Source organism: Mastigoproctus giganteus, chromosome 12 (genome assembly GCF_048544385.1).
Source record: "Mastigoproctus giganteus isolate SK-2022 chromosome 12, ASM4854438v1, whole genome shotgun sequence".
Taxonomy (NCBI): Eukaryota; Metazoa; Arthropoda; class Arachnida; order Uropygi; family Thelyphonidae; genus Mastigoproctus; species Mastigoproctus giganteus.
The window spans coordinates 110800240-110827989 of NC_143586.1; the positions used below are offsets into that span (position 1 = coordinate 110800240).

At 40.2% G+C, this 27750-nt stretch overlaps 1 protein-coding gene across 7 annotated transcripts in view; it reads right to left on the reverse strand.

Moving 5' to 3' along the window:
• LOC150077338 (potassium voltage-gated channel protein Shaker-like) overlaps positions 1 to 27750 on the reverse strand; it is a 319999-nt gene that overhangs the window by 124874 nt on the left and 167375 nt on the right. For 4 of the 7 annotated variants that reach the window (XR_016547719.1, XR_016547720.1, XR_016547721.1 and 1 more), the window contains exon 2: positions 25431 to 26983. The exons of 2 other annotated variants lie outside the window; for them this stretch is intronic. Coding sequence is in view for 1 of the 5 variants with exons in the window: in XM_090386662.1 (XP_090242788.1) it covers positions 25456 to 26983 (1528 nt within the window). In the remaining 4 variants the exon portion in view is untranslated. Of the gene's footprint in view, positions 1 to 25430; positions 26984 to 27750 lie in introns of those variants that run through there. One more of the 7 variants, XR_016547724.1, reaches the window with a different exon arrangement.

Here is a 27750-nt window from a genome sequence, read left to right on the forward strand (position 1 = left end):
TGATTATCCCTTTCTATAAGGCAATGGTCAGGCCACACCTTGAGTATTGTATAGAGGTCTGGAGGCTTCATTTTAGGAGGATGTAGAGTTGCCAGAAAGAGTACAGAGAAGGGCAACAAGATTGGTGAGAGAAACAAAGGGGCGTACTTATTAAGAAAAGCTTAAGTTCTGCAAGTTGCAGCATCTGGAGACTAGGCACCTGCAAGGTGATCTGATTGAGGTGTTTAAGGCCTTGAATGTTTGAGCAGGCTCAATGCTGACAGGATACTTCCGCTTGCTCAGACTAAATACCTGAGGGGGCATAGGTTCAAATTGAGGAAAGACATTTGTAGAATAGATGTGCGGAAGTTTGTCTTTAGCCAAAGGGTAATTGATTTCTAGAACAGACTTCCATCTGATGTTGTGGAAGTTGATAGCTTAAATAAATTTAAGGCTGAACTAGACAAACATTTGGCGTGACCGGATGTGTGAAATGGCAAGGTTCTGTTTTCCCCCCTTTTTTTTTTTTTTTGCTGATGAGCTTGCTTTCTTGTGCACCATATGCCTCAACTAATGTTAATGCTAAGAGTTTCCAGAATGCATTTGTCAATTCCTCAACGTTCGCATGAGTCCATCAGTACTAAGCAATCTGAACCGCAGTTGGTGTGACCATATTAGATGTTTCGCGTGCACAGTAGACCACTGTCGCCAACGCCACTGCAAATGAATTCGTCCGCTCTCCTCGCGCATAAAAGGATTCCCATCAAGTTGTGTAGACCCATTAATACCATGGTTCCTAAGGTCCGGTGTTGAAGATTATGGTGATTGTTTGCAATGTTAACTTGCGATTTTTGCGTACATGGCGTTCCAGACATCTGCAGCCCTTGTCTCTTCCTACCTGACTTGTTCATTTCGTTGCTTGTTTTATCCCACAGAGTGTGTAGAGTGTATTTGTGTCAAACGGCACCAAAGGTTTCCCCCATCTCCGCGTTGCTTTAATTGTGAGTGTACTGTATCTGGGAAGGCCAGAGATTTAAAAGTGCATGGACTTTGACTTTAAATACTCCTCGTTGATAAATGGGTGAATTCCTCCGTTACCCTTGTTGCTGCCGCTGCACGAGCACCTATGACAATTCCTCTGTTGAAGTTGCTAACATCGACTGCCTTTTCTATGATACCTTTTATGATTTCACCGAGGCACTGCAGCACTTTTTGTATATACGAGTATGTGGTACAACACCTCAATAAGTCAGAAGAGATTTCATTTACGTACTACTGGAGACATAGGCCTATCCTCAACTAGTAGGATATCTGGATTCTGCAAAACTGGTAGTTATGTAATGCCATTCCTTTCCTGCAGAATACAGACAAGTATTCGTAATTTTTTTTCTGACAAATAAGTTGTCTTTGAAGTACGACTACATTTTCTGATTGCACCGTGGCCGCGTTTGTGGGTTTCCACTCAATATCTCCCGGAAACTCGATATTTATTCGCGTGTTGTTCCAAACTCCGTTCTCATGGTTTTAAAGTCTCCATAGCAATTTTTTTTATTTTATTTAAAAGACGTTTTAACATCTCAAATTCTATAGCATCTTCTGAATTTCAGAACATTGATTAGCATAGCTAAAAGTGGAAAATAATATAAATTTAGAATCGAAAGGCTTAAAGGATGTAGCACACACGTTTAGTTTTACTGCTAAGGATTTTGGTACCTCGTTTTCTTTTGTTGCTTACTGTAATGCAATTGGATAGATCCATCTACTCCAAGAGCTTCCTTACTTACTGTAAAAAGCTAGGAAAAGGACATTTTCCAGTTAAAATCATTTTAACTCCAAGTTAAATTAGTATTAAATCCTTGTTGTTATAAAAAAAATGACTCCTTTCACATTTTTTCCATTTTGAAATTGCATTTGTCAAAATTACTAATTAGACTGACTAAAATTAATTTAACGGGTTGTAGTAATTGTAATCCTCCATTACGAAAACGAAATCATTTCTCCTTGCCCTTGACAGTAATTATTTCTTCGATTAAATCCCAGTTTAATATAAACAAAACAAATATTTTTAGCTACGCGTTGTCTGGGCGGTAACTCGTACATTTTAAAAGAATTCTGATAGTAATTATTTCTAAATTGCATATGTTCTTTGGTCAGTTTGCCTGTTTCGCTGGACGAAGAAACCTTTGATCGATTAGCAAATAATCCCTTACTAATTCTCACATGCTGTACATTAGAGTGACATCACTGTGTGGGGAAAAACCCATCACACTTCCCCTCGCATCACTGACTGTGTTCGAACCTAGGTCTTTTCCCCATATCATGCGGAAAAGGCCTAGACCATTTCCGCATGATATGTGGAAGGATGGTGAGTGCAACTACTGTACGACACCTGAGTCTCTCCCTATTGTGGTTGCTTTACTTGAAGATTTTTAATATCCAGTGAATCCTTTCTGATAAGAAGAGCAGGAATATTGTTTTTCCTTTTCCTTGCATCATCTCTAATATCAAGCCATCAGAAAGCAACTAAGCAAACCCTTAGACATAATTATGAGAGCATCCTTGGACTCACAGGAGGTTCCCACGGACTGGAGATGTGCAAATGTATCCCCAATTCACAAAGGGGATCGAAGGGTGACACGAGTAATTACAGAACACTTAGTTTAACTTCTGTTCCGGGTAAAATAATGGAGTCGCTGGTTAAAGATGCATCGCAGGATCATCTAGACAAGACTACAGCAATAATTCAGACACAGCATGGGTTTGTTAAGGGAAAGTCTTGTCTGACAAATTTGATAGGATATTATGATGTGGTTACAAAGGAACTGGATGCAAAAAACAATTTTGATATCATCTATTTGGATTTCAGGAAAGCTTTTGACACTGTTGTGCATGAAAGACTATTGTACAAATCGGAGCAGAATGGTATTAAGGGTAAGTTGCTACAATGGATAAAAGGATGGTTAAGTGGGAGAAGACAGAGGATGGTAATCAATTGGGGGCTGCTCTTCGTGGACTAATGTTATTAGTGAAGTCCCACAGGGTTCGGTGTTGGGTCCACTGTTGTTTTGTATATTTATCAATGATATTGATGAAGGTATATCAAGCTTAATCTCGAAGTTTGTAGATGATACAAAGGTTGGCAGGGTTGTTAATGACAGTAATGGCAGTGTGCTGCTGCAACAGGATCTAGATAATTTGGGCAGATGGGCTAAGAAGTGGCAACTGAAGTTTAACCGTGACAAATGCAAAGTACTGCATATGGGTAGAAGTAACCCCAGAGAAACGTACCAACTGTGTGGTACTACACTTAAGGTGGTAGAAAATGAAAAAGACCTGGTAGTAATTGTGCAGGCAGATGTGAAGTTTTCTGAGCAATGCAGACAGGCTGCCAGGGCAGGTCATGGGGTTTTGTCAATGATATATAGGAATTTTGCTAGCAGGGAAAAGGAAGTGATTATCCCTCTGTATAAGGCAATGGTCAGGCCACGCCTTGAGTACTGCGTACAGGTCTGGAGGCCTCATTTTAGGAAGGATGTAGATTTACTTGAGCGTGTACAGAGAAGGGCAACAAGATTGGTGAGGGGAATGAAGGGATCCTCTTACCAAGAGAGGCTTAAGTTCTGCAAATTGCAGTGGCTGGAGACTAGGCACCTGCGCAGTGATCTGATTGAGGTATAAAGGCCTTGAATGGGTTGAGCACGCTGAATTCTGATGGGATCCTTCCACTTGTTCAGATACGAACCTAAGGGGGCGAAAAGACAGATGTAGAATAGATGTGCGAAAATTTGCCTTTAGCCAGCGGGTGGTTAATCGCTGGAACAAACTTTCATCTGTCGTTGTGGAAGTTGATAGGTTGAATAAATTTAAGGAGGAACTGGACAGGCATTTGGAGGGAATGGTGTGGGTTTTTTTTTTTTTTTTTTTGGCTGATGCTACATAAGCTCATACACATGCTTTCTTGCATCACATGCCACTACTACTATAAGGAAGTGCCCTCGTAAGTGCCTGATTGCCAAGTTCTGTAGCTCACATAATCTGAGTCTTTCCTCGAACGGTCGTCTTTTGCCGATCTCGCCATGAGAGGTGCCCATATTTGGACCCTTTCAAGAAGCTCAATGTCTTTTTGCAGACGAGGTCTCCATACTTGAACACAGTATTCCAAATGTGGTCTTACAATTGCCTTATAGTGAGACTGACTTCTGTATCTCTAGAGGATAATGCTCGATAAATCATCGAAAGAACACCATGGGCCTTCCTAGCTGTCTGATTACGCTGCACAGAAAACTTCATATTTGCTCGTATAATAAGTCCAAGATCCCTTTCTCCCCCTACTGTATTTAATTCAACCCACCCCTAAGTGTATAATTTATTTTGGGGTTGCTATTCTTCAAGTGAGAGACCTTGGCCTTCTGCCCTGCAGCCGCCCAGCAATCCATCCTGGAACCTAACAGTAATCCTAACATGTTCCAGCTTATACAGTTCTCTCTCTTTCATGTGGAATTGAGTCAAATTCGTTGCTAAAATCCAAATAAATCACGTCAAATTGTTTCCTACATCCATCTCACGAGTAACTGTATCAAAGTAGCCTATTAAATTAGTTAAACATGATTTTCCCTTAACAAAACCATGCTGTGTGTTATTCAGAATGTCATATCTATCTAAATGTCCCTGGATTGCATGCCTTCGTGTGTAGCACAATTGGTAGAACCCCTCCCCCCCACCCACACTGGGTGGAAAAGACCTGGGTTTGAGTCTCGTCGATGACGAGAAGAATTTTTATGTGGCCTTTTTCACAACATAGCTGAATTATTCATATTCAGTCTTAGGTGAGGGTAGCATGGTGGGTTTTTTTTTTTTTTTTTTGGAAACTCTGGTTTTTCGACGCGTGTAAACATAATCGACCACAGAACACACAATTTGCAGACAGTATATACGGAGCAATATGGCCTTAATCGCTAATACCCCTAAAATCCAATAACAACAAAAACAACCTGGATTGCACACGCTTAATCATTTTCTCTAAGATTTTCGTTACCACGAAAGTCAGACTAGCCGATCTGTAGTTATCGACTTCCCTCTTAGAACCATCTTTATATATTGGTGATAGATTGGCACTTCTCTAAACCAAAGGAATCTCTCCCGAGTCCAAAGATGCCCTTATAATTAACTTCAATAGTTCAGTACACCCTCTAGCGACCTCCCTCAAAATTACTGAGTATATGCCATCAATTCAGGAGCCTCACTGTCCTTTATGCTATCTTTTTATGCTCTATTTGACCCGCCTGCTCCGCATTCATCCATTTCGGCATCCTTCTCCTGTAATATTTTGCAGGAGAAGGATGCCGAATTGCATTCGTGGCTTTTGTGACTCTTATATTTTAAAGGTATTCATGATTCAAGTGTATTCGCCCTCACTCTGCAATCTGCCCAATTAATAGATATCATCCTTAAACTGATATCATCCTTTAATTACAGAAGTCCCCTCTTCTGTAATTAAAACTCGTGACCTTTAACTATTGCAATGTCTTTCTTCACCTTCCAATTTCGTGACCACTACCTGCCAGTGCTTCCTGTTTTTTGAGCCCTGTAATGTCATCCAATAATGAGTAATAATGAGACCAAAGCTATTCTCACCCCTAATATTTTCTCTAACCTGCTGGTACAAATAATAATCACCTAGTTCAGTTAATTTTTCCCCAGGGTGAGTTTCCCTCCCACTTATTTCAATCAGTTTTGGGCAGATTGAAGTTACCTATAATAAGACGTTCGCACTTCTTGCCCGTTCCATTTGCTTGTAGAGGCTCTCCTAATATTCTTCAGAATCTTCTGCTCTGTAGATCACTTCCACCCTCGTTATACCTTTATTTCAAACTAACTCACAACACACAGATTTTATTCTGGGAGACGTAACTTCAGACTCGGCAAAAGGTTGTTTTTGCGGTTTTATTTATTTATTTTTTGTGCTAAGTTAGTAACTAACCCATAAGTGTTCCAATTATTATCTGGAAATTAAAGTCCAACATTCTGATCAGCTGGTCCAGACTATTTGTTTGTAGTTGTTGATTTTTGTTCGTAAATTGCGCTGTAATTTGTAAATTTATGACTGTTTCTAGATGAAAACGCTATGCGTCAACCCTCGCCCCCAGACAGACTAACTCTGCCACGTTGTGAATAACGTCCATAAATTCCTCCTGTGTGGATGGAATTCGAACCCAGATCACACGCTATGGAAGGACAGCAATGGTAATCGCTGTTAACTGTGAGGATCCCATTTCTCTCAATTGATGTACATTCGACTTATTAGTTATTTGTTCTGTGATTTTAATCTTACTGCCATTTTTGTGTTCCTAATGTCAACTTTCCCAAGTGGCCCAATGTTTACGATTGGCGTTTTCTTCGCTGTGTGGAAAAGCTGTAGTTTCGATTCCCATCAAGAAGGAAGGAAATTTTATCGGCTTTTTCTCGCACTGTGTCCAAGTTGGTTGGTTGGTTTCGGACGAGGATCTCACTGTTTTCTCCCCGAAAGCTTGTTTCTGTCTTTCAGGGAAATCGATACACGCAATTGCGGGTGCAATAACTGACTCCTCATAGCCTTAGCATTTTTGCGCAACAACAAAAACCAAACCAGTACTTATGGAACACCACTAAATTACTGTTCTGACTCAGTTATTACACTGACAGCCCAAATTATTGGGTGTACTGTTTTTGAATCTGCATGCTTGACGAAGCATAGTTCTGTCACTGTATTCAACTTGTGCATCAAAGTGACACCGTGTTTGTGATATTGCATTTTTATGTTAGTATTTTGATTACTTCATCAATTCGTGATGTACTTTAAATTCATGGGGTTTATTTACTAAGCTCTTAGTATTAATGTATAATAAGTATTTTCCTGTTTGTTCTCTTTACTAATATTACAGTCCATATAATATATGGAAGAGCCTTTCGATTTTGCGGTTGGAATAACATTTAGTTTTATAACTGTCTGGAACAACTGACGATTATTTTCTCATTACAAATATCTCGGCTAATATTTTCCTGACTCGATTACATTGTTGTGCATTAGTTTTTATCATATAATTACTACTCGTTGAATTACCTTTGCTGATAGCACTGTGGATAGCGTCGCTCTTCTTTGCACCCAAGATACCCGAGGACTTGGGCGAGTGCTCCATAGTGTCCTTCATGGAATCTTGGGTTTCACATCCTGTAAAACAGGCAAACCGACATCGTAGCTTACATGCAAATTACAGCTCGTGTATACAATGAGTGATCACTGAATTATAACGACCTACATAATACCGTGTTGGGCAAACATTCGCATGGATAACAGCCGCTATTCGCCTAGGCATTGGTTCCAGTAGATGTCTGAAAGCGTCCATAGGGATGGATCTGCAGCCATCTACCTGCACGGCTTTCCACACTATCAATTCTTGTCAATACGCCTCACTTCCGTTCCCAAACATCCCACAGGTGTTCAATTGGATTGAAGTCAGGCGAATTTTGGAGGCCAATCAAGACGGGTAATATCTTAACTGCGTTCCTCGAACTACTCGTGCACAGTCAGGACCCGATGACACGGTGCTTTATGGGCTTGGAAGAACCAGTTTCCGCCCTGGAAAAAAAAATGCAACATGGCTGGGTACACATGGTCTCCTAAGAGCTGACACACAGACCTACACTACACTTACACGGCCCGCTTTGGCATTTGTCCAGTACAGACAATATAGCGGCGTATGGGTGAGACCCTGGATACCGCAGAACAGCGCACACACACACACAAGACCTCAACAGTGAAACGTTGGTCTATACGCACTAGGTTTATGGGCTTTCTTCACTCCGTGGCTGAGTTAGTCGGTCTCAGGCGTAGATAGCAAGGTCCCCGCCCCAAACCCGGGGTTTTTTGCCAGCAAAGCAGGCAAATCGACCACACAATTTACAGACCCAATATATATGGGTAGACTAAATAACTTTTCGGGTGACCCTAATAAATAGTTAATACCCACTAGGGGTTCTAGTTCTTGCCAGCAAAACATGCCCCACATTAAGCAACCACCACCACCTGCCTGGATGGTGGGCAGCATACACGATAGGTCCGTGCAGTCGTGTTGCTTGCGTCACACGAAGGCGTCCGTCGGCTTGTTGCACCAGGTATTTCGACTTATCCAGCACCCTCGTTCCTAGTCCTACAGTGTCCAACCAACTTGTTGTTGACACTACAGATCCGTCTGATGTATGGTGTCAACAAAACGACTGCTCATCATTGACAGCATTCTCTGGCGACGATGATCAGTAGTGTGGAGAGGGCGTCTTTTGGGTCGTCTGCTATGAAACACCATACGTCTGATAATGCGGTGCATCGTCATTTGGGACCATTATTCTTGCATTCCCCATATTGTATTGCGATATCGATTGTCGTACACGGACCCTGCCTCTGAGCCCGTACAACGAGCTGCATCCTTCGCTCACCAGGAATCTACCTTGCGTGTTCTTTTATATTTCTATTGAAAGGAGGTGGTTTGACTCTTTAGACGCCGTTCTTTGTACACTTAACCACAGTGAGACGTGGGCAGAAGACAAGACGTGCCGTATCCCACAATCGAGTCCTTTTGAAACTTTGTGATATCTTTACTTGTCCCCTAACTGCTATTTTATCTCTGACTTCCACGATCATATGCAAATGACCACTGCTGTTCGGCTTTTTACGCTGCGAGCTTTGAGGAATTGTCCATTACGGATGGGGTGGTCACAATTCAGTTATCACTGAAGTAGTTATGCCTTGCAGCCCTTATTGCCTCAACATAACATATAATCAACCAACACATTAACTCATTAAGTTTTTTTTTTCTGATCATTTCATGTTGTCGTTCTCTCCCATTCCTATTTGCACTAGCCTCGTAATTCTCAGTTAGAGAATTACGGTACTAGTTCAAATACGAATGATGATTTGTCATTAATGAATTATTTAGAAATATGGGGAGAAGGGAAGCAAATCCCATGACGTTTTCCCTGTACTATTTATATTTTAGTAAATTATACGGGCATGAAGTTTTTAAGCTGTTTCTCGTTGAATTGAATTCAAATACCATCAGGTGCTGTACTTATCAAGTATCTAGCCTTCTACCGATGAGATGGCGAGAACCATCGAAACGATCACCGCAGATATCCAACGAAATATGTTGGAAATTTTGCTTCACCAGAAACTGGTAAAATTGAAAGATGAAATGCAAATTTCTTTTTTATTATTATTATTATTATTTCTCTTACGAGACACCCATAGACAGCACGTGGCTAGAGGGCGTGGTTACATTATATCAGTATTTACAAGCATATTTACATGAACTTATTTACAATATTTGGAGATGGCAAAACCCAGAATGTGTTAATGGATTAATTGTGAATGGTTGTTAAATGCTAAATATTATTATATAAATTATTAAATTAGTCTTCTTATTATATTTGTACCTGCCGGTACACATTACCAAATATTTCTGTCCTATACATTTTGTCTGTACATAGTTTCTCTGGATCTATATTTAAATTATTAAAATAATTCACAGTATTTGCTGGGAAAAATCTCCCCAGAGAGTCCAATTGAGTCAGTTGGCACTTGAGACTTGGTTCTTCTCTATTTATTCTCGGTCGTGTCATCCGAGGGCGAGTGATCACGTTTCCCACTTTCGGCGCATCTGTTCTCTCCGTTAGTAGCTTTGCCAGAGTTAAGATGTTTCTGGTTATGATGATATACTTCCAGAGTGTGATGTCCAGATTGGCAGACAAGACCGCTTTTGAGATGGTAAACGGTTTCCCGGAGATCTTGTTTAGCCATCTCAGGAGCCAGTATTCTACTCCTAAGAAGGCCTTGATGTTGTTCTCGGGGGCCGATGACCAGATAGTCGATGTATACAACGGAATCGGTGTAACGCATTTAAGGATGTATTGAATCATGAGATGAGGGCTTCGGAGACCGGTGAGTTCTTGTCTAGTGCTCCAGAGTGCTGCGTATGTCTTTTTCCTAATGTATTCGAAGTGAGGTATGAAGTTTAATCCTTCATCCCACTTAAGGCCAAGGTCAACATGTGCGGGAGATTTTTGGACTCTGGTATTGTTCACGAAAATCGTAATTTCATTTTTCTTCTTTTTATTGGTGAAAGTCATTTGGGCAGTTTTCTTTTCATTAACTTTCAGGCCAATGTAGTGCAGATATTCTTCTAGTTTCCTGATTGCCTTGTTTGCTTCCTCTGAGAGATGGAGTGCAGTTTCTTGTTCTTTAGAGATTACAAAAAATTTCAAATCGTCAGCATATGTAATAAATTGCTCACAGTTTTGAGCTAAAAATGGGGCTAGTGCTATTGCGAAGAAGGTGGCGGACAATACGCCCCCTTCAGGTACTCCCCTGGAGATACAGTAAGTTGCTGTTTGTTTCCCGTTTTTATTGCGATAATTTGTCTTTCTTGAAGGGTGTTAGTGAGAATGCTTAAAGTGCTTCCTGAAATGAGGAAATACTCCTTCAGGGTTACTGTTATAGCTGGAATTGAGACGTTGTCGAAGGCTGCTGCTACATCCAGGAAAACGATGTCCAACTGTTGTTTATTGTTTAAAGCTAGCTGTATTCGGAGTAGAGTCTCCATTAAATTTGTAATAGTCGACCTTCGAGGAAGCACAGAATGTAAGTATTCTGGCCTGTCCCCAAAGCAGTGCTGATTGACGGTGTTGAGGACTTTCTCAAAAACTTTGTGCAGAGAGCATCCGATTGCGATGGGCCTGAAATCTTTACTGGTTTTAGGATTGTTTATTTTTGGAACTGGTTTTACGTAATATCTCTTCCATGTTTTCGGGATAACCCCCTCAGTTAGTATTCTTTGGAAGAGGTGGTGGAGCGGGTCGATTATGTAAGCACTACATATTTTTATCATGAATAGCGGGAACTGGTCCGGCCCGATCGTTGCTTTATTGGGGAGCGAGTTAATAGCTTCCTTTAAGTTTTCCCTGTTGATATTAATTTCACGTAATATGTTTCTATCTCTAGTTCGGTTAGTGCCAGCCCACTGGCAGTTTTTCAATCATTTTCTGCATCTCGCGGATGTTTTCCTCACAATTTTTCTGCTTTTCATTCAAAGGTTTTCCGAATGTGACTTCTGTCCACTCTCTAAACAGCTGGTCCGTCATTTCTTTTTTGTTGTTTTTCTTGCTAACTATTCTCTTTCCTTTTTTTAATTTTTCCTTAATAACCTCAATGTATGCTTGTCTTTTCAGTCGAATGAACTTTGCCCTTTCGCATTTATACGTTGTCCGATCAGTCGGGTGTCCAGTTCTTTTCCACTTTCGGTATAGCTTTTGCTTCTTTTTAAACATAACTTTAACTTGTGGAGTGAACCAAGAGTTCGCTCTGTCTGAGATCTTTAATATTTTCGCTGCTCCTAGACGGGCGATATTCAAGAGTAACCTCGAAATCTCATCTATGGCTTCTTCAGTGGACATCTTATGTAGACTTTGAAAGTTGTATCGCGCTAAGCATTGCAAGATGACCTCGGATTTAATATATTTTGTGGAAAATATCAACTTCGATTCATTACAATGATGTGTGCCACAGTTCTGATTGGCAGTCTGTCTTCGAAGAGCAACCTCCATTGAAAGCGCAGAGTGGTCGGAGGAAAACTGTAAGGAGTTGTCTATTAAGTTAACATCTTGCGCGTTAAAATAAATTAAATCCAGTCGCTGTAATCCTCTTGTCGCAGGTGTTGTTAATTGTTTCATTCCGAGTGCTTCTACTGTGGCGTCTAGCTCTGCTTTTGCATCTTTATTCCTCGGTAACGGCATATTCAGATCTTCTAAGATGATTGTCTCAATATTTACGTCTAAGTCTGATACCAGCCAGGTAAAGAACTCATTTCTGATCTCTCTCGTATGTTCTGGTGGCATGTAGATGAGGCAAAGCTGTACCTTGCTGTTCTCACCAGAGAATGTGGCGATAACAGCTTCAAAGTTATCAGAATTAGAGCTGTGTTCTTTCCCAATCTGGAAGTCGGTTTTATATATCATCATTACTCCTCCGCCCCTTTTGATCTCTCTCCCTCTACCAATGCACTTGTAGCCTAAATTGTCTACCAGGGCGTTCAGCTGTTTATTATTTTGAAGCCACGTTTCTGTCAGACAGATAAATGAGTGTTCTGCATTTATTAGAAGACTCTGCAAGGTGTGGAGTTTATTGGATATGCTGCGAACATTTTGTAGAAAAAGGGAGACTTTTGTATCCCCTTTGAAGTCTGGCGAGGTGTTCGTTGATTGCTATTGTTTTGCTAGGGTGTTCACTGCACTAGTAGTGGGCCTTGTCGATTGTTCTCTGTATCTTTTAACGAGGGTGCCACTGGGCCATATATTTCTGTTCAGTAGTTGGGCTTCACAATTAATGGGGCAAGAGATGGTGAAGGAGGAGTAGGCAGGGTGTCTAGACTCTACTTGACGTACCTCAACATCGATACCAATTCCCTCAACACACATTTCTCTGATGACACCAGGAGTAATATTGGGGTTGATTCGCGACACAAATATTTTTCCTCTCGTTTGAACCGAAGTGATGTACTTTTTGGCAAGGCAAGGACGATCTCCTGTGGGTAACCTCGGCGAGGAAACAGGGATTTTATGCATAGGATCGCCGTTTGGTCGCGTTGCATCATGTTGCTGATTGGTAAGTAGCGGGTGGCGTTCTCTTTTAGTAGAACTTTGGTCAGCCGATTTTGATGGGAGAGTAACCATCTGTGCGTAGGTAGGTTGTTTCGGTGCATATAGCTCTGTTGAAGAAGTGATTCTTATCTATGCAGGGTTGGCTTGCGGGTATCGCAGTGCTAGCGACAGTTGTCTCTGCTCTGTTTTCTGTTCTGCAGTCTGGACTTCTGTTCGGGAAGTTTTTAGTACTTTCCACCATTTCGGGGCGTATCTGTTCTCTGCGGGGATCAGCTTCGTGCAGTACTGTTTTTATTTCACCTGGGAGGGTAGTCCTGAGACGAGTATCATGCTCTTTCTTTGCTTCTTTAGGATAGGTAGCAGGGCCAGCTCGTAAGTGTTCAGCTGTCTGATTATGTCGTCTGTTAATATGTTGTAGCTGTGTTAGGATGGTGTCTAGTTTCCTATCCATTACTTTCTGACTGGCAATTAGTTTCATGTTTTGTTCTCTTAGTTCGTGATTTTCCTTTTTGCATGTCCTGGAGAGTTTTGAAAATGGGGAGAAGGAGTTCTTCTAGTAAGTCTTCCTGCCTCCGTGTGTCGTGGGCTAATTGGTTGTACTTCGCTTCGTTTTTATCTTCTCTCTGAAATGCAATACAGCCTGCTTCTACAGTGTGGTCTATAATGTTACTAATATCCTGGGGGTCGTCACTTGTTTTCTTGTGTTCACATTCTTCTGGGCATGTGTCACAGCCTAAGATTTGAGCTAAGGAGTAATTTAGTTTCCCGTTCCGCTCCGTTACCGTGTGGTTGCTAGCGGGCTGTGGGGAGGGGTCTTCATTTTCTGAGTTACTTTCAGTTGCTTTCCAGCCGTTTTTCCAAGTGCTTTGTAGTGCCTTAAATTTTAAATTCTCCACCAGTAAACTGGGCGTCTCCAACACGTTCTGTTCTTTCCATCTTTTGGCTATCTCCAATATTCTCGTTCCATCCGCTGGATAAAAAAATGCTGAGGAAATGTCAAATAACTAATACGTAGTACGTTTTTCAATTTTTAGCCTTAAATCCCATCATTGTAATTTTTCTTTGTTTCGCGGAATATTAAATTTTAAAAGATAGGAGTCTTTCAGTAACCTGTTTTTTTTTTTTACCACTAGTAGAGAATTAGCTGCTATAAATATAATTCTGCTATTGTCAGCATATAAATCTACTTATATAGCAACAGCCGCTGAAATTTCAGGTACTAAAAGCCTATTTACTGAATTCACACGCAATAGTTGGTTGGTTTGGATATCTTACTAGCGCATCAGCTCCTATGGCTATGCGCCACAATAGTACATCAATAGTTATGCATATTAAGGCTAATTGCGTATGCATATTTCACTGAATTTTTTTTTTAATTTTGTATCTTTCAAAATTTGTAGCTCTTCCGTGAAGACTCCCTTTTCATGTTTCGTTCAGGCTTTTTCTAGAATGTGATGATTCCAAGGGGTTTCTAATAAAAGGCACGGGAAGAGACGACTAAATTATCATAATTTTCACTACCGCATAGGGTACATTGATTGAAGTTCTTATAAAGAATAGTAGTTTTTTATATATATAAAATGCCCTCAGCTTCCATAAAATAATCCAAATAGCCGTTATTATACTTCGAGTTCCTCCTGTTCTCCCCAATAGCTTCTCACTTCTAGCTCTCTTCTCATTTGACCCTTTCAATCCATATTTCAAAAGCTCAAACTGTTCTAACATTCTGCTTCTTTAGTGGCCATACGTCAACTCCATTAAGCACGACGCGCTCCATAAAAATCATTTGGTTAGTCTACTGCTTCTTAACTCAACATCCATTATCCCAGTAAATACGTGCATTCTTTTCTCAAATGATATCTTATCCATTAAAATTTTACAGCCAATTTTCTTAATTACTTTTCCTGTCAACTTTTTATTTATTGTACTAGGCGGTCTCTGCCAAACTTTGGCAACCCCACTGTATATTTACAATAACGTAGTGGGTATTATACAAACACATATTTAGATTTTAGAGATTTATTCCTGTGTATATAAAAAACAATCGTGTCTCAAGTCCAAATTGTGTAAAATCAGATTCTCCAAAATATAGCAATAGATTGAGCTTCCAATACATCTGAGCGGTCTCTTTTTGAATTTCTTCAAGAAGGATCTGCTCAGATTGATCTTCAAGTTGTTCAAGAAACCACGTGCAGAAACCTCACGCAAGAGCATAATATGAGGGGACTTACAAGATTACACCCAAGCGGATAAGGAATCGCAATCTGTAGTCCATATTCCACTGTCTCAGAATTCGATCTCCTTTGCAGTCTAACGTAGAAATACGCAGCTGTTAGTAGAATGCCAGGATATTCGCTTTAGTGACAAGTGGATGAGAATTCACTATATAATTCCTTTTCTTATCGACAACTAAGACGCGGGACATCTATATCGCTTTTGCTTTTACCCGAAAGCTCTTGAAGCAAAAAGATGCGGAGATTTTTTAGCTGTACAGTTTGAGAAAGTCATGCTCGATGGTCAGTCTGACTTTCTCTGGAAAAAAATAGCTTCAAATATTTTTGCAAGAAATATAGAACCGATGATGTACTTGGTTAGGTTAATTATCAAGTGATATAATTTCCACATACCAATTGTTTGTTTCTGTCGCATTTTTGGTTGCTTTTGCATTTCGGCATTCGACAGTAGTTTTCACCAGAGCCTTTGCTCTTCAGTTTCATCAACGATGATGCCTTCGGAGGAGGACTGTTTATTTCTCCTTCTGTTCGTGTATACAGATGACATGAAATATTTAAATTAATTCGATCTTTCTATGACTGTTTTTTGCTCTACAATACATCTCGAAGGTGTTTTTTTTTTTTTTTTTTTTAATAGCTACTGGCCAGTTGTTTATCTGTAGATGCGGACACTCGACTTTTTTTTTTTTTTTTTTTTTTTGTAACAAATTTGTATACTAAATGCTAGAGGAATAAAGTGTTTAACGCAACAGCTGTCTGACGGCACCAGAGGTTCCCCCATCTCCGCGTTGTGTACTCTGTTTTTGTATCATAGTGCTCTGTGGAGGCCAGAGATTTAAGTGTGTGGGGAGTGGAATGTCGCGTACTATTATGTTCTGTTGTTCTTCTGACCATTTAGCTGTTGGTCCCTAGTGGAACCCACCGTTGCCCACACTTTGCCACGAGGAGGCGGGTCAGGCATCCAGTAGATTTTTTAAGTACTCTGACAGGCCCTGCCACCAAGTTTCCGAGAATTTCAGTGGCAAGGTCTTTTTGTGTTTAAAAAAAAAAAAAAAAAAAAAAAATGGGGGTATACACTAGTAATTAAGTTAAGCCGAAATAGTTAAAATGAGTAAGACCAAAATTTAACACTGGTTGTTTTTTACCTTTTAACGTTAGGGGCATACTTTGTCGGTGTAATTAGAGGCGGGGAGAGGAGACTGAAGACTGGGGGGACAGATAGGAATACGGGGACAATAGAGTAGACATCCACGAACGCAATCAGTGGGGACAAGCCCCACCAGAAGCAGAGAGGGGGGAAGGATAGTGAACTGGGCAAGGGCATCCAGCTCAGAAGGCCAAAAGCCATATCATCAGCAGGCAGTCCTACCAGACCGAACTCCGTCCGGCAGCGCCAAGTGGGAGGGTCAACTCTCCTCATTCAGGAACAAACAGTAATGATCTGTAAACATCTAGATCAACTCCAAATGCGATTGAGTCTCGAACATCTGGTTTAGGTCATGTTGCAGTAAGTCACTCAGTAATCTTAAGCTGGGTTGGGTCTTATTTAACATTTTAGTTCAAGTCAAGAACAGGTAAGTCCCAACATCTGGTTAATTTCATGTACAGATAGGTCAGTCATTGGGTCATTTCATTGATATGTAAAATTATCAACTGATATAATTTCCACATATCAATTTGTTTGTTTCTGCTGCGTTTTTGGTTGCTTTTGCATTTCGGCATTCGACAGTGGATTTCACTAGAGGAACAGTTGATAAATTGGAAGCATAGAGATGAAACTGAAGTATTTGTCGAATCAAAAAATTCTGACATAACGGTTATTGGGAACATGGCGCCATTCTGATATACTGAATGCGGAATTTGAATACGATATGTATGTGGTAGAATGTGATAACGAAGAGAAGTTTGCCTTTGATCATAGATTCCAGAAAGTATATCCATTTGATGGGGGAATATCAGCATACATTGAATCAGTCTAGAGAGCGATATAAATAGTGAAATAACAAATCTGAGAATACTTTAGTTACATATCCAACGAATACGTTATATTAGGATCAGTTATATGTACAACTGGAGTCGGAAAACAAATTAGAATTTTTATTATGGGGTTGCTAACTAATTGTAAAGAGACGAAAGGTATTTGGTCAAGATATTCACGTATTTTTAGTGCATTATTTTACCGCCTAGATGGCTACTTTCTACATTAACTCGTTAATGAGGTCAATATTCTTGAATTAGTGTTAGCATTAAAATAGCATAATGAAACAAGGAAGCGAACTTCCACATCTGCCAAAAACCCCTCACTCGTATTATTTTCATATTTAAAAAAAAGTGCCTATCCAAGTCTTCATCGAAGTTTTCCAAATTCGTCCCCTCAGCATTCTTCTCCTCGCTGGAAACTTCTTCCAAAGTTCGAACTCGCTACCCGATGGTAAACTTTATAAGATCTAGTCTGCTGTTCTTCTCCAACTTGATCATTACTAAAGATTCACCTGCCATTAAAAATATTTAAGTTAATGAGCCATTAACTGGCAGTGACCGTAACCTTTTGATGTGGTGAAATTAATGAACTTAATGGGGATTGCGTTAGTCATAGGTATTTGAGTTCAGTTAGAAAGAGCAGCTGAAATTACATGCTGATTAGGAAATGTTTCGGAAAATAATTTTAGATGTTACACAGGCTACTTAAGTACTGTGTGAACATCTAAACCACACTAAGTGCATTTCCACCCTCTCACACAGGGTGGAAATGCACAGAGTTCGAATCCCTTCAATGATAAGTTTAATTGGCTTGTTACACAAGTGGTTGAGTTAATTGGTTTTAGGATAAGGTCGTATAGTTTTCTCCCCACAGAAACTCGAGTTTTTCGTCAGAAAATCGACTGAAAAATAGTCGCAATTATGGACACAATATATCAGCGCCTCATAAGCTTGGTGTCTTTGGCACTAAATACACGCCTAACATATCCTTTAAAAAGATATTGCACAAAATAGAAACCGAAGTGAATGCTCAAAGACGATGAAATTGTACGCAGATTGGTATCAGAAAAGTTGATCGTAATTCAAGTCGAGGAGTTGCCGCCGCTTTCTGAATCACAAGGTCAAGGTTCTAATGGTCAAACGTAGTTCTCCAATTGAAGGTATATCTTTGCTTGTAAATTAATTATACTAATTTTTATTTAATGTTATTCTATTTGCCTCCACCGTCAATGCGGATGTCCTATTGAATTTTTAGATGACATTATTGATATGGAAATGTCGTCTAAATGCTTTATTACAATTCCATAGTTTTAGATTTTAATGTACCTAATGCGTATGACTCAGAGGAAGATTCCTATTACTTTTACATTCCATAAAAGAAATAGGAAGTTGGGACAGCAATAACTTCAGCTATGTCCGTTTGCCACTAGAAATTCGTCTCAACTATATTTAGTTTTCGCCCTCGTGGTTAACACAGTTGATAGGATCCCCGTCTTCCTCACACCGGGTGGAAAAGACCAGAGTTCGAATCCCGTCGATGACGGGAGGAATTTTTATGGGCCTTTTTCACAACTTGGGTGAGTTGGTCGGGAGCAGGCGAGGGTAGCATAACTTTTTCTTCCGGAAACTCGAGTTTTTCGTACCGCAAACATAAAATCGACTTCAGAACACACGCAATGTACACAGAGCAATATGGCCTTAGTCGCTGATGCGCCTAAAACCTTACTACTACAACATTTAGTTTTCAGTCAAGATCCCATTGGGTTTTTTGTTATTCAAAGCGACTCAGTGTAGTTTCGTCCGATCATGCTCCTATGATACTGGACCTTCTTAGTGACCCTTATTCCAGTCAGGCACTTTTCATATTGCTTTAAACAGGCTAATTGGTCTTAATTAAATAAATATTTTTCGAAGTGAATTGGAGCAGAGCGATTGAGTTTGATTCTGTTGATTCATTCGTGGATTATCTGTGTGAAACTCTGTTTAGGAGTATTAGTTTCATTACTTCACCCGAAGATAGCTTGCATAAAGATTTTATAACGGAAACATTCTTTTACATAAGCCTTCTTTTCTGACGTTCGACACGAGGTTAAGAAATCAACTGCCTCCAGCATAATAAGTTAATTGCACTCAGTGGTGCATCCAAGAAAATTAGGATTTGTAGCAAGTCGAATCGGTGTTTTAATAAGAAAACCAAATTGGCCTTCATCAGGAAGGACGGCCTACCGGAAATGGCAAAAATCTCAAATTTCCCCAGACCTCTCTATATTTAAGAAAGAACTTACTTCCTAAAAAAGAAAAGACAAGTCCTAAACCAAGCTGTTCTTGATAGGTTGAAGAGGGGGTAGAAGGATTCTATCACACCAAACAAACCATCATATCATTGATCAAAAGCTTGTCCAGGTATGGGTACAGTGCAACCTCCTGCAGGCAAATTTTCCGGATCCAGATTCCCCTCCCTCACAGGACTGGCTACCTAGAGCACAGATGAATGAATACAGAAATATCTAGGGAGACCCTGATTGATGTCATCAACAAATTACCGAACAAAGCTACTGTAGGACCAGACGGTTTCCCATTATTCATAGTAAAATTATGCAGCACGTACATTGTTGACCTTCTACTCCACATTTTCAGCCAAATCTTACAATCGGGAAGAGTTCCATCAATTTGGAGATCTTACCATGTCAAGCCCATTCCAAAAATTAGGAAACCTAAATCTCCGAAAGATCTGCGACTAATTTCCATCAGTTGCTCTTTACTTAATCTTTGAAAAAGCTATTCAGCCAGCAATTTCCCAGCACTGCTTTGGTCACAGGCCCGAGTACCTTCTTACCGTTCTGCACAAGAGATCAAAAACTACAAATCTTCTAGATACCCTCTTCAGAATCCAACAGGCCATCAATAACAAATCCCAGATTGACATCATCTTCCTGGACATTAAATCGGCATACGATAGAATATACCTACCAGCTCCTTACTATTCTGAAGCACTACTTCGGCCTGACAGATACCTTGCTACAAATCTTGAAATCCATCCTACTTCTCAGACATCTGTTACTGTCAACGATTTCCCGTTAACGTTCGACGTCACAAGAGACATCCCGCAAAGGAGTGTGCTTTCAACAATTCTCTTCGCAGCAGGTTTGGAACCTTTCCTAGCATATAATCCTAACTTTGTCTCCTGTGCCGATGATCTGAAATTCTACGTGAGTTCAAACCATCCTGATCAGATCTTGGATATTAACCAACAGGCCTCTACGCAGATAATGACACTGGAAAATTATCTAGCTATAATTGGGTTGCATCTGAACCCTTCCATATCTGCTCAACTACCGATAACCAAAAAAAAGAGTTAAAAATGATGTTCAAATCTTCGTTGGCGGGGAAAGGGTGCAAAGGGTAACTTCACACACAGACCTAGGCCTCACCTGGAACGTTGGACTCGCCTTCCAGCCTCACTTTGTCAGGATGAGACAGAAGACGTACGCGGCACTTTGGGCAGTGCGTCAGGAGCTCGTTGGTGTGCATCAGCCAGCGCTGCTTTGTCGGTACATCCTGAGGTGCATTACCCCTATCTCTCCCTACGCATCTGAAATTTAGTCATCTGCTCCTGCTTCCCACCTAAAAAAGCACCTCAGTCTGGAATATTGATTGCTCAGATGGATGAACAGGGTGGTGGGTCACCCTTTTACTATCTCTAGATTCATCCTCCAAGCTAATCTAGGACCACTACCTGGAGACCTCATTGCCACAAGAAACGTACTCATGCTAGCTTGGCTTATCACAGGCCGAATAGATGCTCCATCTGTATCCACGTTAATCTCTGGCACAAAGAAGACAAGAGGTGAACGCCGCGACTCCTGCCACCCTCTTCGGTTTACCCTTACAAACATTGATTCCCTTAGGGGCATGTTTCCGGCCAACTACCTCCAAATCTATAATAAACTAGGCATCAACCCTGATAAGTTCTGTGAGGACAAGCTCTACAGAAAGGAATACCTCAAGAACTGTTGAACTTGCGACGACCGCCTACACCTGGACTTTTTGCCTGCTGCATTTTTATTGTTATTCTTTTCTATTTATTTGTTTATATTTTTATATTTTTTTAAAATTCAAATGTCTATTGCTATAAATTTTGTTTTATATGAAGCCTATGTAAGTTCAATTATGTAAATATCTCGGGTCGAGCACGCATGTACTTTTGTACACTGTACATGTGGTTCCTTAAAAATCTTAGAACATCCTTGACTCCGATGCTTACCCTTTTTACCCGCTATTTTTCGCGTGGTTTTTAACCTTGTTTTTATAAACACAATATTATCCCGATCTTTAAGAACAAGTGTACTAAATCTGAGCCTCATGTTTATCGGCCGATATTAGTGTTATGGATAGAAGCTTTGAGTCAGTATTTTTAAAAAGTTCAGTTTATCTTTATAGCCTTTTCTCTGCGAATTTAGTTTGGTTTTATGCCTCTTATAGGCTCAAACTTAGCGCTCTTTACACATTTTATTCGTGTAAATTTGAACTTCATATAGACTACACATATTTAAATATGACTCGTGCTTTCGATTCTGCTCCTCCAACGATTTTAAATAATAAATTTTATCTTATGGATTGTTGCTGCCTTTTGTTAAATTGCATTTTAAATTGCTTCAGTGATTTATCTCCAGTCTGCTAAAGTCCATTGGCAGTTGTTTACTGGTGATTTTAAAAATTTATCCGACGATTTATTCTTTGTCTGATTCACGACAGATTCAGTCTTTTTCGATTTGCTCGAAGAGAGTAACATGGCACTGAATCCAAGGATATGCAAGTTATGTAGGTTCTAACCTAAGCACCACGGCATCTCGCCAATTTGATTATTTACTTTCAGGTGAGTACACTGACTCTGTTGACCAATTTAAAGACCTGGGCGTTATCTTTCGTTATGATTTGCATCCTTTTTCTCACCTTAATACCATCGTGACGATCGTTCTTGTTACTGCGTTAATAATGCTCGGCGTGTTTCTTTAGAGGGAATTCTGCCATTTTGGTGTTGTACAAACAACTTATCTTCTTATGCTAGATTATTATGACATTGTCTGGTCTCCCTACCTACAATACTTGTCCGATAATGTTGATTATCGGATTATCCAAGTAAAATTTCTTCGATTTCTGTGTCTAAAGAATAGTGTAACGTTTCATCACCGGAATTTATAGTTCTTTTCGCACTCAGTAATTTGTTTATTCTCTCCGTTCTCTGCACGATTTGCATGGACTTATTTTATTTACAATATCGCTAGGAATTTTATTAATCTCCACACTCTTGTTAATAGTAAATTTTTCAGTTCTTCGTCTCAACTTGATATTTCTGGTTATGTACATACACGAGAACTATTGCTCTAATCACTGTACAGTATGTTCTTATTTAAAAAAATAACAAATGATATTACGAATTGATATACATATGAAGAGCTGCTTAGAAGGTGTGGACATCAAAGTTTGCCAATTACACATATCAGCCTTATACATCTCAGATCTAACTGAGATGTATAAGGCTCTAAACAAATAAGAGGTATTCATCGTTAGTGGGCCAAGGGGCGCAAATATAAAACCTTACGGAGTAACAGAAGGCTTGATCATGTCGAATAGTTTACCTCAACTCCGAGTTAGTCGTTCTGAGCGAAAGTTGCATTGGTTTTTTTTTTTTTTTTTCTCTATCCCGGAAATGCGGGTTTTTCTCCCAGCTAAAAAGCAAATAGAAACATTTGAATTTACCGACAAGATACACAGACACTTTATGGTTTTAGTTTATTTGGCGCTTAACACACGCGTGCGCGCGTTCTTGTACTTGTACACAAGTTGGCGAAGTGTGGCACTGGGTGTAGATTAATTGGTAGAAGACAAAAAGTGGTTATAAATGGGCAATACACGGAAACCAGCGTTATGAGTGAGATTACTCAGGGTTTTGTGCTAGGAGCCTTCTTGCTTTTAATTTTCATTGATGATATTTGGTAATGGTAGCATACGTTTCATGTCAATATGTGCTGATGATATTAAGTCAAGCAGGGTTGTTAACAACGAGAACCAGGTAAGGCTGCTTCAATGAGATAAACAAATCAGAGCAACTGCTCTAAAAATGGAAGATTAAGCTTTGATGCTGGGGTAGCACACCCAACGCTCCTGAAGATGAAAAGACCCTTGGAATTTTAATAGAATGCTGGTATGACGTTCTCTCTCAACATTAAGACTACAAAGACAGCCAAAGCCTCAATGAGCACACGGTGTAACTGTCAGTGATATATAGGAATTTTTTCCAGGAGATTTAAAGAAGCAATTATCGCTTTCTACAGATCAGTGGCCAGACCACATCCTGAATCCTGTATATAGGTGTGTATGCTTCATTTCAGGAAAGATATATGTGGAAGGGCAACAAGAGACCTGTATGCAAAGGGATACCCATATGGGAAGAGACTCCATTTGTGTAAGCTTCAAATTTTAGAAGTTAGGCAATCTGATTGAGCCTTTTAAAAGAGTTAAAATCTTAATGATGGAGGCATTTTCCCTTTCTAGGATGATGCAAACAGGTGATGCTAGACATAGATTCAATTAGAGAAAGATAATTGTAGACTGTTTTTAAAGAAATTTACCTTTAGTCAAACAGTTTAAGAAGATTTAAAGCGCGAGTGTATGTATATATATATATATATATTTGAAAGGTGTTCAGGAGTAGAGAGATTGGTGTTATATTTTTTATAGAACTTTCAGTTTGCAGTTGAAACTACGAGAACTTCAGGGAAATGGAGTTTATTAACAGAAACTTTTCAGGTTTTTTATAATGTTCTTACTAACAAATTCTTAAAGCATATTTGACTCTTAATATGGCAAGTAACAACAAGATAGTGGTACATGTTAAAATGATGGGAGTATAAAAGTCCCCAAAACCCTCGATAACATTAATTTTAAGGTCTCCTAAGGAACTGCTGAAGAACCTCCCCCCCCCCATCATTTTCTCAAACTTTCAGAAAGTGATGGAGTTTTTGACACTTTATTTTTAACGGTGACACGAATTTATTTAATTCTACTCAGTTTGCCGACGTTTTGTTTACAAGCTGTTTTTATGAAACTCTATTATTTTAGAAACAATTATTGCGATCTATTTTTGATATTATTTTGTGAAACTGTTTATTTTCGTTTTATTTATAATACGAAAATTTCTCGCTACCCTGTCTGGCTGGGTTCTGTGGACAACAAGCAATAAAAAGAAATTTAAAAAAAAAAAGAGAGAATAGAAAGGAATCTTAAAATTCTCTTCTCTTTTTACAGCTGTTTTTTAAAAGTGCCTCTGTGCATTTAATGGCCTTAAGCAATAGAGTTAAGACTAAAATCGACTTAGATGAGATGAAGATAAATGCTATGAATTTTCAATAATTCTGTCTAGCACTACAATCCGTACTGTATCACTAAACGAATGCTAGTTGAAGGGATTTTTTAATCAGATAAGTTTAAAGACTGTATATTACAGTATGTCATAATATTTCCCTGGAGGAGAATCTTTAAAATATATTTAATTTCACGACTGCATATGAACGCTATCTTTGAGCAAATATTAAAAAGCAGTACAGCGTTATCAGTGTTCATTATCAATGGGATTTGAACAGCAAGGCTGAAAAACATTTCTATGAACATTTCAGACAACTGAATTCTCGCAAATTTTGTTGTATGCGTGATACCTTGCACGCACACACAAGAAGTGAGCTATTAAAATATTACGATTTATACCGTGTACGTACCATAAACTGCAGCTACCAAATCTTCGCACTTGTTAATTATAAATGCATTCATATACAATGATACATATCATTACTCCTTGAAAATGACTCTAGTTATACTCTGCTGCTTGTTCCTTTTAATCCTCATCGGATGGAGTATTTTTGTTAGCTGGCGGGGGAAATTGGTAATAAGATGTATATAAACATACAAACAAGCAATTTTATACAAAAAGAACGCTTATTACTAAACATGGTAATAATAATATAGGAGTAATAAATATTAGTAATAAAATAATGATATAGACAATGCCAAGTTAATTATAAATATCTGATAAATGTTTTAGCTGTCATTCGCTTAGTGTGTGCCACATGTGAAACATTTATATCATGTCTTTTATACATGGTTTCCATTCCTTGATTATTAACTGCTAAACACAAAGATCGTTTCTCCGCATCACAAGTAGCGGAAGCGATTTTTGTATCTTGCGGTCTTCTGATTATAGAACACCAAATTGAATAATGGATTACCAGTGTTGGCCACACTTTGTACGCTTTTATTAACGTATTCAGTGTCTATTCTATTATGATCGTACATATTTACAAATGAATCCAATGTGTTCAAATATATTTTTTGGAACATTGTGATGGGAGTTATTTTTACGAGTTTCTAAACGAAAGTTCCTGACATACTATAATTAGAAAAACGTTATGGCATATATTTTAAAATATTAACATGCAACTTAATAACTGTAAAATTATTTAAACCTATTATTTTCTAAGGAAGAGTATAGGCTATTACCTTCTCAGACAGAATGCAGCCGACATCAAACGTCCGTCTCTATGGACAAAGCATTAACGTTGTTGTTATGGACTGGATTGCATATACTCTTTTTAAGCTGTTGATGTTCACTGGAGAGTAGAATCCCATCTTCCAGCTCCATTATGTCCGAGGTAGACTCGCTCAGTGAATCCCGCTTTGCTTTGGGACCCAGTGACCCAGGGAGATAAGGACAGCTGGTCACGTGATTGAAGTTCTGAGACTGCATCTCCTCCTGGTCCGTCTCCCGGTGGTAGAAGTAGTTGAAGTTGGAGACGATCACTGGCACTGGAAGAGCGATCGTTAACACTCCAGCGATGGCACACAGAGACCCCACAATTTTACCCCACACCCCCACAGGTCGCATATCACCATATCCTACTGTAGTCATAGTAACTACAGCCCACCAAAAGGCGTCGGGAATACTCTTGAAGTACGACCTCTCCGAATCTGCTTCGGCATAGTAGACAGCACTGGAGAAAAGAATAACCCCGATGAACAAGAAAAATATGAGCAGCCCGAGTTCCCTCATGCTGGCTTTCAGCGTCCGACCCAAGATCTGCAGGCCCTTGGAGTGCCTTGACAGTTTAAAAATCCGAAACACCCTGACGAGACGGATCACCCTTAGTATCGCTAAAGACATGGCTTGATTATTTCCACGTTCATTTACTGGCCTCTCGGCCGGACGATCACCTGACACCACCGTTGCCAAGGTGATGAAGTAGGGGATGATTGCCATTAAGTCAATGCTGTTCATGGCATTCCTGAAGAAAGCCATTTTACTAGGACACGCTATAAGCCTCACCAAAAGTTCAAATGTAAACCAAACTATGCAGCAAGTCTCCACGATGAAGAAAGGGTCTGTTGTTCTTGGCACTTCGTCTTCGATCACCCTGGTGATGTTATTGGTAGTGTTAAACAGGCGATAGTGTTTGAACTCCGGCAGGGTCTCTAGGCAGAATATGAAGATAGACAGAAGGATGATAACTACAGAAATAATGGCGACGACTCTTGCTGCCTGAGAACTTTCTGGATACTCGAAGAGGAGCCAGATCTTCCGCTGCAGCTCACGGTGTGGCAATGGTTTTTCTTCTTCTTTGATGAAGCCTTCGTCTTCGCGAAACTTATTGAAGGCCATCTCGCCCAGTTCATAGAACTTAATCTCCTCCGCAAACACATCCAGCGGTACATTGACGGGCCTCCGTAACCTACCTCCGCTCTGGTAGTAATACAGGATGGCGTCGAAGCTAGGCCGGTTCCTGTCAAAGAAGTATTCGTTCCGTAGTGGATCGAAGTAACGGATGCGGCGGGCAGGATCTCCGAGCAGCGTGTCTGGAAACTGATTAAGCGTTCGCAGTTGTGTTTCGAAGCGCAGTCCGCTGACATTGATGACGACTCTCTCGCAGAAGTCGTGATCGTGAGGGATCGGCTCGAAATTTCCCACAGCCTGCAGGGACAGGAAGGACAGAGCGCTGTAGCAGGAGTTGGGTTGGCCGCAACCATCGCCTCCGGCATCGTCAAGCTTCGGCAACGACCTGGAAGGACAAACATCGTTGTTGTTAGTAACAGCTGTGAGAAGGTGCTTGTCACATCCGCTACTGACGAACAGACTCCCGTCACCTGCATCCGTTGACTCCATCTTGAGCCCACATGGGGAGTGCAAGGACGGCAGGCGGTAAGCGCGGGCCGCGGGCACGTAGCTAAGATCTGCTCCACGCGGCCGCAGCACGGGGGTAAACCCCCATTTTTCGATGAAATGTAATTTGGAAATTTTGAGAAGAATTTTGGCGCCAGTTCGGAAACCAGGATATTCAAGCGTTCCCACGAGGCTTAGTTTGACAATGACCGCCAAGCATGCCAAACAAGATCCCAGACTGCCCCAGCCGGGAGAGTTACCCGGATGCGTGTAGCTGTAGTGTGTGCGCATAGTAAGACAAGAGCGCCGCCACTGTCACTCTTCATCGCTTGACATGCCGTAACAGAACGAAGCTCCAGCTGTGTCAGCTGCCTCGATTACGTCACAGAAAACGTGATAGATCTGATGTTGCTATTTAATCCTTCCTGCTGTTTTCACGTCATATTCATCCCCCCCCTCTCTCTCTCTCTCTCTCTCTCTCTCTCTCTCTCTCTCTCTCATCCCTATTGGGCAGAAGGTTACCTCTTATCCATGGCAACGCGCAGAGGCAAGGGATGCAAATACAGCACACCAAGAACCAATGTGAGCAACGCAGCAGGATGGAAGATCAACATAAGTGTTTTCCAAGAAGTAACCCTGCTAAGATGTGTAAAGAATGATCAGAAT